The 14,400-nt window shown below is 44.2% G+C and overlaps 1 protein-coding gene across 7 annotated transcripts in view; it reads right to left on the reverse strand.

Annotated features, from left to right (window-relative positions):
- Positions 1-589: 589 nt before the first annotated feature.
- Positions 590-14,400, reverse strand: part of Sh3tc2 (SH3 domain and tetratricopeptide repeats 2) — a 63,174-nt gene continuing 49,363 nt past the window's right edge. For 4 of the 7 annotated variants that reach the window (XM_048811764.1, XM_048811763.1, XM_048811766.1 and 1 more), the window contains 5 exons: positions 9,675-9,825; positions 8,898-9,020; positions 7,566-7,716; positions 5,659-5,870; positions 590-4,086 (listed from right to left, as the gene is read on the reverse strand). In XM_048811764.1, coding sequence (XP_048667721.1) covers positions 3,895-4,086; positions 5,659-5,870; positions 7,566-7,716; positions 8,898-9,020; positions 9,675-9,825 — 829 coding nt within the window. In that variant the 3' untranslated portion in view covers positions 590-3,894. Of the gene's footprint in view, positions 4,087-5,658; positions 6,076-7,565; positions 7,717-8,897; positions 9,021-9,674; positions 9,826-14,400 lie in introns of those variants that run through there. The other 3 variants (XM_015485960.2, XM_048811767.1, XM_048811765.1) reach the window with 3 other exon arrangements.

Consider the following 14,400-nt stretch of genomic DNA (forward strand, 5'->3'; position numbering starts at 1 on the left):
ACATGCAGACATGTACCTGTGAAGGTGGCCCTGAATAACAGAAATCCTGTCATTCATGCAACCATATCCTTGATTCATGAGACCTAGAATACTGCTGTGTTTGCCACTAACTATCTATGCTACTAGAAGAAAAATCACTTTTCTATTTCTCAGTTTACTTGCTTTTAAAAAGAAGAGAATAAAATTAAAGTATAAGAAGATAATTTCATGTCCTATATACCATCTCTTAAGCTGTTCATTCAGTATGAAAATAACATCACAGAAAAGGAACTTGAATGGGACTTATTTTAGATCTCAGAGATCTAAGATGCATAGAAGTTAAGTGACTTACCCAAAGTCACCCTGCAAATTAATGAATTGCACCCCCCAATTCTGACATTCTTCTCCCTGCATATTCCCTTCTCCAAATAAACTTCTGTCAAATTAGTTACATTGTATTAAAAGAGAACACCTACATATACAATATATATAAAACTCTCTTAAAGGAAAATCAAATAAGAAAAGGATAAAAGTAGTATTCATATTCAGATTGTTAACACTATTGGTTAGGGAAATAGTGCACCCGAAAACCCAGAAAGCACGCTACAGGTTTTCCACGATGTTGCAATTCTGTCCTTGTTCTTTATTTAGATTGAATACAAGAAGCCAGGAGGGAAGTGACCCACAGAAATTCAGGGAGGAGGAATAAGATAAAAAAGGTAACAAATTCACCTTTGGCTATGACATAATAAATAGAGATCAGATCCAATGACCACTTCACTTTCTGTGGATCACGAGAAAAAGAACATCAACACAATTCCAAGGGAAACTGCCCCCATTTTTAAAATGAAAATTTCAAAAACTTTTAAAGACTAAGCAAGTAATTTACATATAGGATATAGTAATTGCAATTATATAGTATAATGTTTTGCTCATTAAAAAAAAAAAGTCTTACCCTTGTCTTTGGAAGCACACTGAATATTTATATCTGGTTAGAGGCAAATTTACCATATTCACAGATGAATCAAAACACAGAGAATTAGAAAAATGTAATCAACACTTTCAATGAAATGTAAGGTAGACAGACATAACGCCCTGCACATACGTGTGTGTGCCTATGTATGTGTTTATATACGCATATGTCTATTTACACGTGTATTTGCAGCAAATGAGAAAGATCTGGCCGAACAGAAGTTCATGTGAGAAGATGAAGAGGCTTTAAGTGATGATAAAGCTCAATGTGAGCCAAGATTAAGATATGCATGCTGGAGAGCAGAAAACCCCCAACACAAACGTAAGATGCAGCATTATAGTACATTAATTAAAGTAATATCTCTTCGTATTCTTCACCTGCCAGCCAATGACAAAATTCTGGTGAAGCTCTGGGAACCTCATTTTAGGAGGAATAACATCAAATCTGGTCAAAGGAAAATGATCAGTTGGTGGGAAAGGGAAAGAATCTGTAACCCGAGTCACATTGGGAATGGTTCATAGCAAGGGTTCCAGGACCAAGCAAGCCTTCTTCAAATACAAGATGTGTAACTGTTCTGGAATGCATGTGCCCCTGACCATCTCCCAAGAACGTTGTTGAAAGGACTTTGCATGGGAGATTAGACTGGCTAGCCTCAACCACAGCATTCCTCCCTCCCAGCTCAGAGATTTTATTGCTTGTGGTGGGAGAAAAATGGCATCTATTTTACATGGTAATGGATTAAATAATTTCATTTCCTTCCTAGGAAAAAAATACTTTCTAGAGTACAGCATTTGACAACCAAGTCCCCAAGAGAAAAATGTGCCTATGTGTAAACAACCTTGGTGACCAGAAGACATAACAACAACTCCATGCACCCCTTCCTTCCCAGCCCACCAAATGAGCAACAGTCAATCAGCCCAAAGAGCTAGAAATAAAGGGCAGATGGTCTCATAGTCAAACCTAAACTGATGGGCCTCAGGTGGAGATCCTGATGGCCTGATCTCCTTATATGTGCACACTGCTCAGAGCAAGGGTAGACCACTCACATCAGGATCACTGGAGTTGCTCACTTGACATGCCTGTTCCTGAGACATATCCCTGGCCTACTGAACCAAAATTATAAGAGTGGGAACTAGTAAATTCATGCACAACAAGTTCCTCAGGTTTTTCTTATGCACACCTGAGAACCCCCATCTTAGACAGCTCCTCAAATTTTAGTGTGCATTCAAATCAACTGGAGAGCTCACAAGAGCTAGAGCTCTATGTCTTAGTGGGGCCCAAGAATTGGCATTTCAATGCTGATGGTTTGGGGAACATATTTTGAGTTACTGCCTTAGAGAATTCCTGAATCCATTAAAGAATTCAGTAGCCAGGCACGGTGGCAAATGCCTGTAATCCCAGCAACTCTGGAGACTGAGGCAATCAAGTTTGAGGCCAGCCTCAGCAACTTAGCAAGGTCCTGTCTCAAAATAAAAGATAAAATGGATTGGGATATAGCTCAGGGGTAAAACACCCCTATGTTCAATCACTAGTACCCTCCCTGCCAAAAAACCTCAGACAGTATGATAGGTAGCTCCTGAAATGATGCCCAATGATACCCCACATCCTGGTGTCCATGCCATTGGTAGCCATTCCCCTTTGTGTGGGCTGGTTCTAGTTACTCACTTGTAACTAATAGAATAGGCAAAACTAAAGGGATGTCACTTCTGCAATTTGGTCATAAAAAGACAGTGACTTGGTTCTCTCACTCACTCTCACTCCAGTTTTTCTCCCTTGTTTACTCTGATGAAGCAAACTGCCATGTTGTAAACCTCTGAACAGAGAGGTCCTTTGGGCAGGTGACTGTGGGCAGCATCTGGCCAGCCTCTGGCCATCCACCAGTGAGGAACGGGCTCCAGCCAACAACTACACAGTGTACTTGGGAGCAGATACTTAACTCATGACAACAGCAACCCCAGCTGACACCTTGACTGCAACCTGTGAACCACCCTGAGCCACCCTGAACCATTTTTAAGTCACACTTGGATTCTGCCCCATAGAAACTGGGAGATGATAAATGTTGTTTCAATCCATGCGGTGTTTTAAAGATAATTGACAGAGTTGTTTTGAAATCAGTATGGCACCTTGGTCTTTAGCCCATCCTTCAACCTATTTCATTTGTGCCCACCATAAAGGTGACAAAAATGTGTGTGTAAATATAAATAGTCAATATGTAATGATGTACACTATTTACATATAGTTTATGTCATGATTTTCTTAATGCTCAGTTTTCAAGATTTGGCCTTTGAAAAGCTTGTGGGGGTTTCTGGGACATTATGAGGGAGAATGGCCTCTGGGCTGGATGGAGTTGGTGAATTCCAGTCAGATCTCACCCGCTGTGTGCTTGACCTGGCCATTCTGAGGTAAGATTCTGTGATCTTAGTGGGTTCATTCCTGCCAGTCCCCACAAGCCTGAAGAGTGGCACCTCCTTTGGTTTTGAAGAAAGAAAGGAAACTGTGGGTTCCTCCACTGGCAAGTGGCGGGATCTGTCCCTGAGAAAACTGGTGAAGAGCACATCCTCCAATCTGTCTGCCTCTTCACCAGTGTGGTGCCTGATTTCCTCACGAGGGAAGGAAGGAAGGTTCCCAGGGACGAGGTTTCTCATTTTCTCCAGAATCACATGTCAAGAAAGTCCATTTCAGAGGTTGTGTGGTAGTGCCACAGTCACCTGGAGAAGGCTCCAGAGCAAAGCCCTGAGCCAGGACTTCCCACAGCAGCTCCATCATCAGCGCCTTGTGTGGCCGGGAATGATTCCCTCTCCCTCTGGGCTCCACTCTTCTCATTGTAAAATGAGGAGGCTGGGCCAGGTGGTGACTCAGACCCTCCTGATTAGGACCTAAGAGCCTACGGCAAGGAAGCAGCAGTTGGCCACACCAAATGGTCAGAGATGGGACAGCTTTCCTCAGAGGGCCAGGCCCCTGCCACTCAGCCACCACGCCCTCTCTGAGCAGCACCCCAAAGGACTGTCCTGACACAGGGGGCTCTGGCAGATGTTGTCCAGCCTGCTCCTAATGGTTTCCTGCAGCTCTTCGTCACCCAGCAGGACGGCTGCTGCCAAGGCCAACAGGAAGTACTCAATGGCATCATGGGTATCCTAAGCCCATAGTATGGGGGCAAAAAAGAAACAGCATTAGCGAACACTTCCAGGACAGACTGGGAGGCAGTGCTGGGAACACTAGCTACTCTTCTGCTCACATCCCATTTCCATGTCCTGGTTCCTCAGGACAGCTCCTCCCCAACGCCACTGTGGTCCCGTGGGCACTGCTCATCACAGTCCCCCTCCTCTGCAGGCAGAGGTGGCATCTGACCCAGGCTCGGCCAGTCATGACATATCATTGCCCTGGATGCAGTGCTTCAAGGGCCTGTCCATGGCCCAACCTGACCTACACCACTCCCCAGGAGTCTTCTGTTTGAACCAACAAGGAAAATGGTCATTCATCCTTTTGGACTTGGGCTTGAGCCTCCTAGTAGCTAGAGGGAAAGGAAGCCAAGAAACACAGAGAAAGGAAACATACAGAGCCAAGGCCTTCAGAGGGAGATAAGGCAATCCATGACGATGCTGGAGTACCAGGACCCAGAACTGCTGAAACTAAATCTATGCCTCAGTTCTCCAGATATTTAATCTAATGACTCACACATGCTGCTTAAGGTTGTTTGAGTTGAGCTCTCCCTTTGCAATCCCTTGATTGGTTCAATCAGATGGTATACACTGTACCCCTGAACCTTCCTACATGACAGAGATGAGAAAGTGATGCTTCTTTGGGTGAGACTCACAAAGAGATGCCGGGTTCTCAATAATCCTCATCAGTCAATGATAAATTCAGGCCAGAAATGAAGTCTGGTCCATAGAAAGGAACAGCAGGGTGGCCCTGAGGCTCCCATGAGTCACATATAGGTGAGAATCAGAATTGAGAGATAAAGGATTGCACTGGGGAGGACAGGGACCTCTGGTAAGGAAAAGCTGAACTTGGGGACATAGTTCTAGGGTCAGAGTTGTAACACAGAATCGCAGACTTCCAACATGATTCAAGAAGTAGCTGGAAAAATAAGTTCATTCAACTCCAGCCTAGCAAGCAGGATAATAGGGTTAAAGCCTTCTTAGGGCCTAGATACTCTTATAATTCATGGGTCTCATCCTTCATTTTTCTCAATATATGCACCCACATTTCTCATGAAATAATTTTTGTAAACCTTCATAAAAATGAGTGGCAGTTGAGCTATGAGATTTTGTGGACATACAGTTAAGTAGTAATTTTGATTTTGATTTTGAAGCTTTTAGTTGGGGGGGGGGGGGGGATGTTTTTGTTTTCCTTTCAGGTGGCAGGGCTCACCAATCTTTGTAGGCCCTCCAGGGATTCACAGGCACTAGGCAATGTGCCTAGAGTTTCTGATAGATGAAGAAGTCCTAGGAGTTACAGCAGAGCAAGGAGAAAGAGGAGCAATCCTTCTCCTCAGCAAGGTAGAAGCTCCTTTGAGGTCTCCATGGGGTTTAGTGGAAAGAGCCACTGTGTCCCCTGTGAAGCCATTCCCTATGGTGAGCCAGGACTCCTCATCTTGGTCCCTGTGGTTCTCTCAACTCCACCCCCAAGTGTTCCTCACTATCTTTGGGTCAGGGAAGGGTGTGGCTGGATGGCCATTCACATGACCTTGGAAGTCTGGCTCTTACCTTCAGCTGGTAGAAGGTGAGTTGGCCCAGGCGACAATATACCTTAGCATAGTACAGCGCCTCCTTGGGACTCTGCAGCCATGGTGGGCAAAGGGACAGAGTCTTTAGGTAGCAGTCCTCGGCCATCTCATACATGTGTAGTGCGTAGTACACGGTAGCTAGGCGGTGAAAGGCCACCAGCTCCTGCTTCTGATCTCCTAGGAATTGGAAGACTGAGACAGATACCCCGTGGCCAGCACTTCACATCATTTGATTGCGCATTCATCCCGTAAGACTTTCTGAAGCTCTACTAGAGGCCTGGGGCAGAGGAAATAACACAGAGGAGGCTCCTGCCTGCATGAGGCTTATGATCTGGTAAGACACAGGTATTCCTTAAAGAATTCCGCAAACAAATATAAAAATCGCACCTGCAGAGTGCTGTAAAAGAAAACGTGGGGGTCTCTGAGGGTAACCAAGTAGAGCGAGTGTGCTGGTCAGGGTTTGGATGATTCCCTAAAGAAAACGTTCTCCTTATTGCAAATGACACTGTCGCTCAGGATTGTGTGGCAGAATTATTTCTAAACCTCTGTAATGGATTTCACTGAGCAGCTAGGAATTCCTTATGATGAATAGCTTTATAACAAATGTCTTCTTCCCATGAAGCCTCTTCAGAGGGCTCACTTGGGCTACCATCAATAGCAGCCACTCCCTGGCTCCTTGACCAACTCTCAGTCTCACATACACCACAGAGACCCATTCACTTAAAAACCCTGGTTTCTAATGGGCCTGTGACTTCTTGTTTGGGGTTTTGGTGAGTTGATTGTCTTAATAACTAACCTCTGTAATACAAAATAGCCCTTTATAGGGAACAAAGGCTTATCATTGTATCTTTGGAATATGTGCCAAGTGGCTGTTGAATGTCCCCTAAAAACATCACTTTGAAGCTTCAAAGGACCAGAAGTCAAAATTAAAAGACAAAGTGCAAAGGAGAGAAAATTCTTTGACATGGAAAAATCCAGTCACACATGTATAAGGCATGTATACCATCTCTCTTCAGCCCCTGTCTGTGAGGGGTAAAGTGTTCAGACAGAGCTGCCAAGGGGCCTCTAAGTCCTTCCCTGAGATTAGCAGACAGTTATTTGGATGAGGTTTCTGCCATATAAAAATATTAGCAAGAAAACAAGGGCAAGAGCTTTTAAGTGCAATTAGACACAATAAAGTCCACTATCATTCACATCAGATGCCCTTGAAAGTGCTCACAAGTGCCTTCAAAAGCCACCACCACCAAAGACTCCACTTACCCCTACATCTACTCAGGTCTTCTTAATCAGACCTGCTTTTCCTCAAGCACTAACATTCAAGACAAGGTTTCTTTTTTACTCTGCCTTTTCTTTTTCAATGACTTGTTTCAATGATTCTTTCTACTAGCTTTTGGTGCAAATGAAAGCTATTCCAACTATGTTGTGAGTTAGGCTTACATTTCTGTTCCATGGGAAAATATGCTTTTGACATCAACCAATTAAGAATTCAGAGCAAAGTCCTTTGGTAATGAGGGCTTTGTCTATGCATGGGATAAAATACCATTTAATTTATAGACGGAAATGGTACTGACTGTAATATATGATGTGTGTGGCAGAGGTAACCCTAACCATGAACTCTCATGCCTAGCACTGTGCTACAGCCTTCATGTGGATTACCTCTGGTTATCATAACAACTGCTCAGGTTGGCACTGTTTTTAATCCTGCCTTGCTGATAACAAACTTAAGGCTCATGGAAGCAGATGCTTAGTTAAGTTTCCCTGACAGTCAGATCTGGGATTTGAACCCATGAAGTCTGAATCCAGAGCCAATGCCTATGCTTTATTATCCATGCCTGACCAGTGTTCACCCCTCCCAATTTCATGAACCTGGTCATTGGGACCACCTACCTGTGACAATGCTTAGCCTGGCAGCCAGTGTGGCAAATTCCAAAGCCTTCTCGTAGCCCTGAAGGCTGATCTGCAATTCTGTCAGCTTGTTGAAAATGCGGAGCTCAGTTCTCAGTGCCTTCATCCTCCTTGCTAAAGGAACAGCCCCAACCTGAGGACAGAGGCACAGGGAGCTTAGTCTGTGGCACATGCATTCTCAAGAGTCCTGTGCTCTCCTGGCAGGGATTGAGGATGGCCAGCTGTGTTTCCATACCAGGCTCCTCTCAACTCACTCTCCTGGTCCTTGCTCTTGGTGCTTTGCCCGGATCTGAGAGGCTGAAGAACTAGAGGTCATTAGGCCTCCTACAACTGGAGCAACTGTAAGTAGGAAAGGGAAGTGACTTTCCCAAGGTCACCTGGGAAGTAATTCACCTCTCAGCTGGGTGTTGAGTTGGTACACAGTGCTCATCTGTGAAGGACACATAAAAGTGTGTGCATAGTGTCAGTGCTCAGTAAATGCTCATTTAGGTTATTTTATGATGATGCAATTGTAGATGGGCCTCTTCATCTCTCTGAGCCTCAGTTTTCTCATCTACAAAATGCCTATGAAATAAGTGAGCAGATTGATAGTCAGAAGTATGTTTCCTGTTCTGCCCACATCTAGTCCAGTGTTGGCACATCCTCCATACCTGATAATGTCTGATGAGCAAATAACTGAACAAATGAATGAATATCTGAATAAATAAAATTTTAGGATCAAATAAGATAAGGAGGCTACCAAACATCAGCCAGTGATGAACAACAAGGATGCATCTGCTTAACATCTGGGCATTTATTTAGTTAGTATTATTTTTCTTTACATCAACTCTGATTTTCCGGCCTCAGTCTTTGCCATAATATCTGTGAAATCGTGAACTTGATTAACAGGTGTTATACATTTTAGATTTTAAAAGAACATTTTAAGACATGACTAATAATAACCCAGTAAAATGTTTTTAGGGCCAACCCATGCACCTCTTTACATAATCTCCCACTATGCCACCAAGAGCAAGTTGCAAACACTAGTAAACACAGAGGTATTGTTACAAACTATAAAGTACCATGCACCCATGAGATCTGATGGCGACGGGGTATTATTCCAGGAAGGATAATTTTTTAAGGCTGAGAAGGACACTGAAATTAACAGATCCCTCTGCTGATTTAAGGAAAGGCGAGTATGTGAGCACTGGGCGAGGAAGGGAAGGAAAAGAAATACCAGTAAGAAAGGGTCCTAGGGACCCGGCAGAGGTCCAGTGGTGCCCCTGCGCACATTCGTGGGGGGCCTGGCCGCGCCCTACACAGCCCCCGACTCACCCGATAATACTCCACAGCGCGGTGCCGGTGACGCGTCCCATTGAAGAACACATCGCCAGCTTCCTCGTAGAGTTTGAGGGCCAGGGAGGGCTCCTCTGACTTCAAAGCTGTTTGGATGGCTGCCTGGGTGGGACAGAGAGAAGGCTTCCAGACTCCTTCGGGACTGGCAGGAAGCAGATCCAGACCCCACCTGCTTTGAACCTCTGCTGAAGTTCACCCCAAGTAGGAAATTGGACTGTACACACAGAGGCAGAGAAGAAGGCTCTGGGGGGTCTTGCCCTGATATTTCCCCCAACATACATAACAGATTTCCTTTAGTGGTACAAGAAGTGATTTTAATAATTATTTATTTAAATGTATTTTAGAGGGGAAAAAAAGATTAATAACAGATCAAAGTAGTGGTTTCTGATAGCATTCCTTAGGAGAAAGTTAAGTATAAAAAATGAGTCGATGAAAAGTGAGTAAATCACAGTACAGAAGACACATGGACAGAGCAAAGCCCTGAGTTGAATGAATAAATGACTGACACCGGAAATCAGGGATCTAATCCAAAAGCTGCACTTTCCAGTCAGAGATAGTGAAACATGGAAAGAATACAGATGCTCTCCAGTTCACCCCAACAGTTAGTGGCAAACAAATGCCTTATCTTCCAGCCCAGTACCCCTCTCCAATCCCCAGGATTTCTTGGCATGAATACCACCCTCTCTGGTTCTAGCCAGTCAATTTAGAGAGAAGAGCCGCCTCCTAAAGGGCCCACATCAGCAGATCCCTACCAACCTGCAGGTACAGCTCCACCAGCTCGTCCTCCTGCATGAGGTAGTGGAGTCGCCCAGCCCCCAGCCAGGCCTCAGCAGCCTTGTCTGTCTCCCCCAGGTCAATGAATATACGCAGGCTCTCCTTGATGCAGGTGAGGGACCTCCTAAGGGACCTGGGAGGCAGAGAGAGACCTGTGAGGTATGAGGTACCAAAGCAGCTCATGATTACTCAGCACACAGGAAAAATGCTACTCTATGAGGGAACAACCATAACCCAGACCATCTAGAGAATCAGAGACTGATTTAAATCTCAGTTCCCCTGGCTGTGTGACCTTGAGAAAGTATAGGACCTCTCTATGTCGTGTTTTTCCTATCCATAGAATGGGAATGTAATGCCACCTGCCTGAAAAGGTTATTGTGAGCATTAAATGAGATAATAAAACTAGAATGCCTAGAATAGTACCTATCACATAGTAAGCACTTGATGAGTGTTCAAATATCAGTTTAATCATCATCATTATTACTAACCCATGCTCCCTCTATCTTTAGGCTGTACTATAACAATTTTTTTTACCTGACACTCAGTAGACACAAAATGTGTATTTACGAAATGAATCCACAAGTGAGAGACCGTAGCAGTAACTTCAAATCATCAAAAAGTTTTCGACATTTTGGTTAAGAAGGGAGATCAAGTAGGGTGAAATTTTCAAAAAGTTGGTGCCTTATGATGACTCTTTAATTATCTGGAAATGCTTTAATTATTTAGTACTCTTTAATTACTTGGGAAATTGTATTACATAGAAAACCCTTCCCCTGTGACAGGGATTAACGAGGGAATGAAGCATGGATAATGTGGCATTGGACAGGTTCAGAATTCCACAACGGGAAGGACAACTGGGGATCAACAAGACAGCAGTCCTCAGTCCCACAGCAATTAGAGTCACCCATAGAAATGCCATGCCAGCCTGAGCCCTGAGTCTCTGGGAGTGTGGCCCAGGCACCAGCATTTTGTCAAAGCTACAACAAGACTCTACTGTGCAGCCAGCGGTGAGATCCAATCCAACTCCTTTATTTTATAGAAGAAACAGACCCAGAGATGGAAGGTGACTTGCACAAGGTTGCACAGCACAGTAGAGGAAGATCCAAAACCAGAGCTCCCTTCTTCCAATGAGAAGACTCATCCCACAGTGCCCACAATTCTCAAAGCATGATTCATAGCCCAGCTGCACTGGCCTTACCTGGGAAGCTTCATGAAACCACAGACGGACAGTGTTGCCTCAGACTGACTGAATCAGAATCATTACAGTTTCAATCCAGAAATCTAAATTCCTAAGACACACCCAGTTTCTGCTCAGGCACACCAAAGTTTGAGAACCACTGCACTAAACCACACATATCCTTCTAGAAACGATGATCAGCATCAACCACATCTGTGGACAACACTGAGGAAGTCCTCATTGAGACGGGAAGTTAACCACCTGCTATAGGTTTGATGTGGCTTGTCCCACGAAAGTGCAAGTGTTGGAGGCTTGGTCTTTAGTGTGGCCTTTAGGAGATGGGCTTAGTCCAAGGTCATTAGGTCACTGGGGGGGGGGGGGGCATTGCCCTCGAAAGGGATGACCTAGCTCACCTGTAGGACCCATGAGAGTGAGGGCTTATCAAAGAGCAAGACCAGCCCCTCCTGGCACTCTGGCTTCCTGGCTCGCCATGCTCTCCTGCCATCCTGACGCCATCAGCCGTAAGGCTTTCACCAGAGTTGGGCTGGTAATGACCATTCCCTTGAACCTCTAAAATTGCGAGCTAAGTAAACCTCTCTTTTATTTATCACCCAACCTCAGGTATTTTGTTGTAGAGATGGAAAATGGATTCATACACTCCCTCATCACAGACAACTCAGTTGCCAGGCCCTTCTCCACAATGTCAGAGGCAAGCATGGCCTTGTACAGATGAGACCTCCATGGTTTTCAGCAATGAGGCAGCTGTTGGCCTTCTGAAGAGAGTGCCAAGGATTTGGCCCATATAAGAACTAGAAAGAAAGAACCCAAGATTTCATCGATCCCTTGTCCTTGAAATAAGATGTACTGCCATCCAGGAGGGGCACTGACCTCTCTCAAGTGTTGGAGTGTCAAATTTGTTGCTGAGACTGTTCTGAGAACTGAAAAGCTCCATGCAATGCTGAGGTGGCCGCCCACCCTCCTGGTGGAGCTGTGATAACCACAGGTCTCTTTCACTGTAGGGAGTCCTGTCTATTCTCCCCTGCTTGGTACCCCAGGACCTCAAGCAGGATTAAGAGGTTCAGCAGATCTGGCCTCCAATGCTCTCCCTGCTCTCCCTGGAACAGTTAATGAAGTCAGACCCATAAATCTAAATCTGATCCTATTTCCTGCTATATTTTTGTTTGTTACCACTTGCTGTCCTGGGATGTCCTTGGGCTGAAGTTGTTTTCTCCAGACCCTTAGGGAGCAAGATTCGGATTCTTATGGAGCAGCCAATTCACAGAGCAGGCATTTGTTTCCTTGACTGTGGAAGAAAAGAGATTTTTCTTTCCAAGAAACGTCCCACTGGAGGATGACAAGAATAATGGGGATACTCACACATCCAGACCTCAGGCAGATGGAGGGTTTTCTAAAGACACTGCTTCTCATCAAGATGTACCTCTGATCCCTGATCTCTGACAAAAAGAAAAAGTGCCTGTGTGGCCTGAGCTGGGGAGCTGGTCTCCAGCTTGCTTCACTCTTCCCCCTCTTCTCTCCCCACTCCACTATTTTATATCTGCCAGTGGCTCTACTGTGTCACTCACCAGCAGAGCCTCTGGCTTGACCTGAAATGGCTCAGTATCCCAGTTCCTCCAGCCACCACCTGCAGACTCTAGATCTAGTGAACCTTTCCAATCAAAAGAAGCAAAGAACCCAACTCATCATGTGCCCTCTTGGAAATTCTACATGCATGCCCAGCCACGGTATTTATCCCCCCTCCTTTCCAGTTCTGATTTTTCTCTTTTTCTCATTTTTCCTTTCCCCAAGTCTCTGGGAACTCAATCCTTATTTCTTTTGCCCTTCCTGAGCATTATCCATGAGCCTGTGGCCAAGTGACCTCAACACACCTGCACATAATTCCAGGGACCTCCTACCAATCCCTCAGGGTTTCCCAAATCCCTGCCCAGCCTGATGAGTTTGTCTGACCTCTGACCAAAAGCCAGCCTCCACTAATTGCTTCTGTCCTGTGCTGATAATAGGGACTAACAATTTCTGAGGGCTGAATCTTTGCCAGGTGTTGGGACATGCGCTTTCAATAGACATTTTCTCATTCACTCCCCCTAGAAATTCGAAGCCAACAAGATTTTTTTGGCTCATTTTTGCAAATAGAGAAATCTCAATGGGATTTTTTTTTTAGCTTACACAAATTTTCATGCTCATTTCTGAAGCTTTATTTTGAGCTCTCTGCTCCTTTCTTATCATCATAATAATGGCAGTATTATTAACTGGAATTTATTGAGCATGTAGCATTCACTAGGTGCTTTGCATGTAAAATCTCATTTAATCATACAACAATCCTAAGAGGTCAGTACTATTAGTACATTCATTTTACCAAGGGAAAAGTAAGGCTCAGAAAGACTAAGTAAATAGGACTTGGTAATAAACCCTATTTAAACAAACATCTAACCCGAATAGTCTGACTCCACACTCAAGCAGTTCTTAGTTTCTAGATATCAGCTGTAGGGAGACATTTTTTTTTCTTTTGTCACTTCAAAAACCCTGAAGTTGCTAAGAACATAGTGTTTTGAAACCCTAAACAAAGTTTCCTTATCTGCAAAAGTGGGACAGTAGCATGCATAACAGCCCTGAGATCAAACGAGGACACAGCAATTCAATCATTTCCTTCCTTAGGATAACAGAAATGCTAGGGATTAGTCATATCAGTTATATTGAAAAAAACAAATGTTGAAGCAGATCTTTTTTTCAGTTTCAAAGAAATAAGAAGCATGAGGATAAAAATAAAAGCCAGGAGCAATAGATTCTAGGCTGCTATTGTATTCATGTGAAAAAGATCAATCATTATTCCTTAAAGTCTCAGTACATGCAAGGCATTCCCTCTTTCTCAAAATAATATTATATACCTCATTTCTGGCACTTACCACAGTTTATATAATGACTTTGGTGACTTTTTATGCAAGCAGAGACTTTAGGGAATACAACTCCTTGGTCCAGCTTCTAGCCATAGTAAATGTTCAATAAATATTCACTGAATTGAATCAGTAGAGTCATAAAGGTTTCATGGACCCCACCTGGCTCAGATCTAGAGCAAAGTACCAGTCTGAATTGTTATCCAAAGATGGGACCCAGAAAGATCCATCCCAGTGAGAGACTGAAAATTTCATTAACTATATTCTGTAATTGTCACCCAGGCAGCAAGAATGACATAATAATGTACTGGAACAAAAGACAGCAGAGTATACCAAGGCAAAAACCTGAAGACTGAGCCAACATTTGAAGCATCCACTTGCCCTCCCTACCACCTTCCATCTCTAAACACTAGGGAAAATCTTTGAAAGAGAAGGAATTAAAATCATCACAAAGGCAGCATGGACGAGTAAATACCACCTTAAATTGAAAATTCAGAGGTCTGAGCTAATGCCAGTGAAACCAAGAGGTGAAATCTGTGTGGACCCTCTGCAGCAGGCAAGGGCAGACCTGATGGGAAGTGGCCAGGTTCATGCATGCATTTCCACCAGCCTTCACTATACACCC

This window comes from Marmota marmota, unplaced genomic scaffold, assembly GCF_001458135.2.
Source record: "Marmota marmota marmota unplaced genomic scaffold, marMar, whole genome shotgun sequence".
Classification (NCBI taxonomy): domain Eukaryota; kingdom Metazoa; phylum Chordata; class Mammalia; order Rodentia; family Sciuridae; genus Marmota; species Marmota marmota.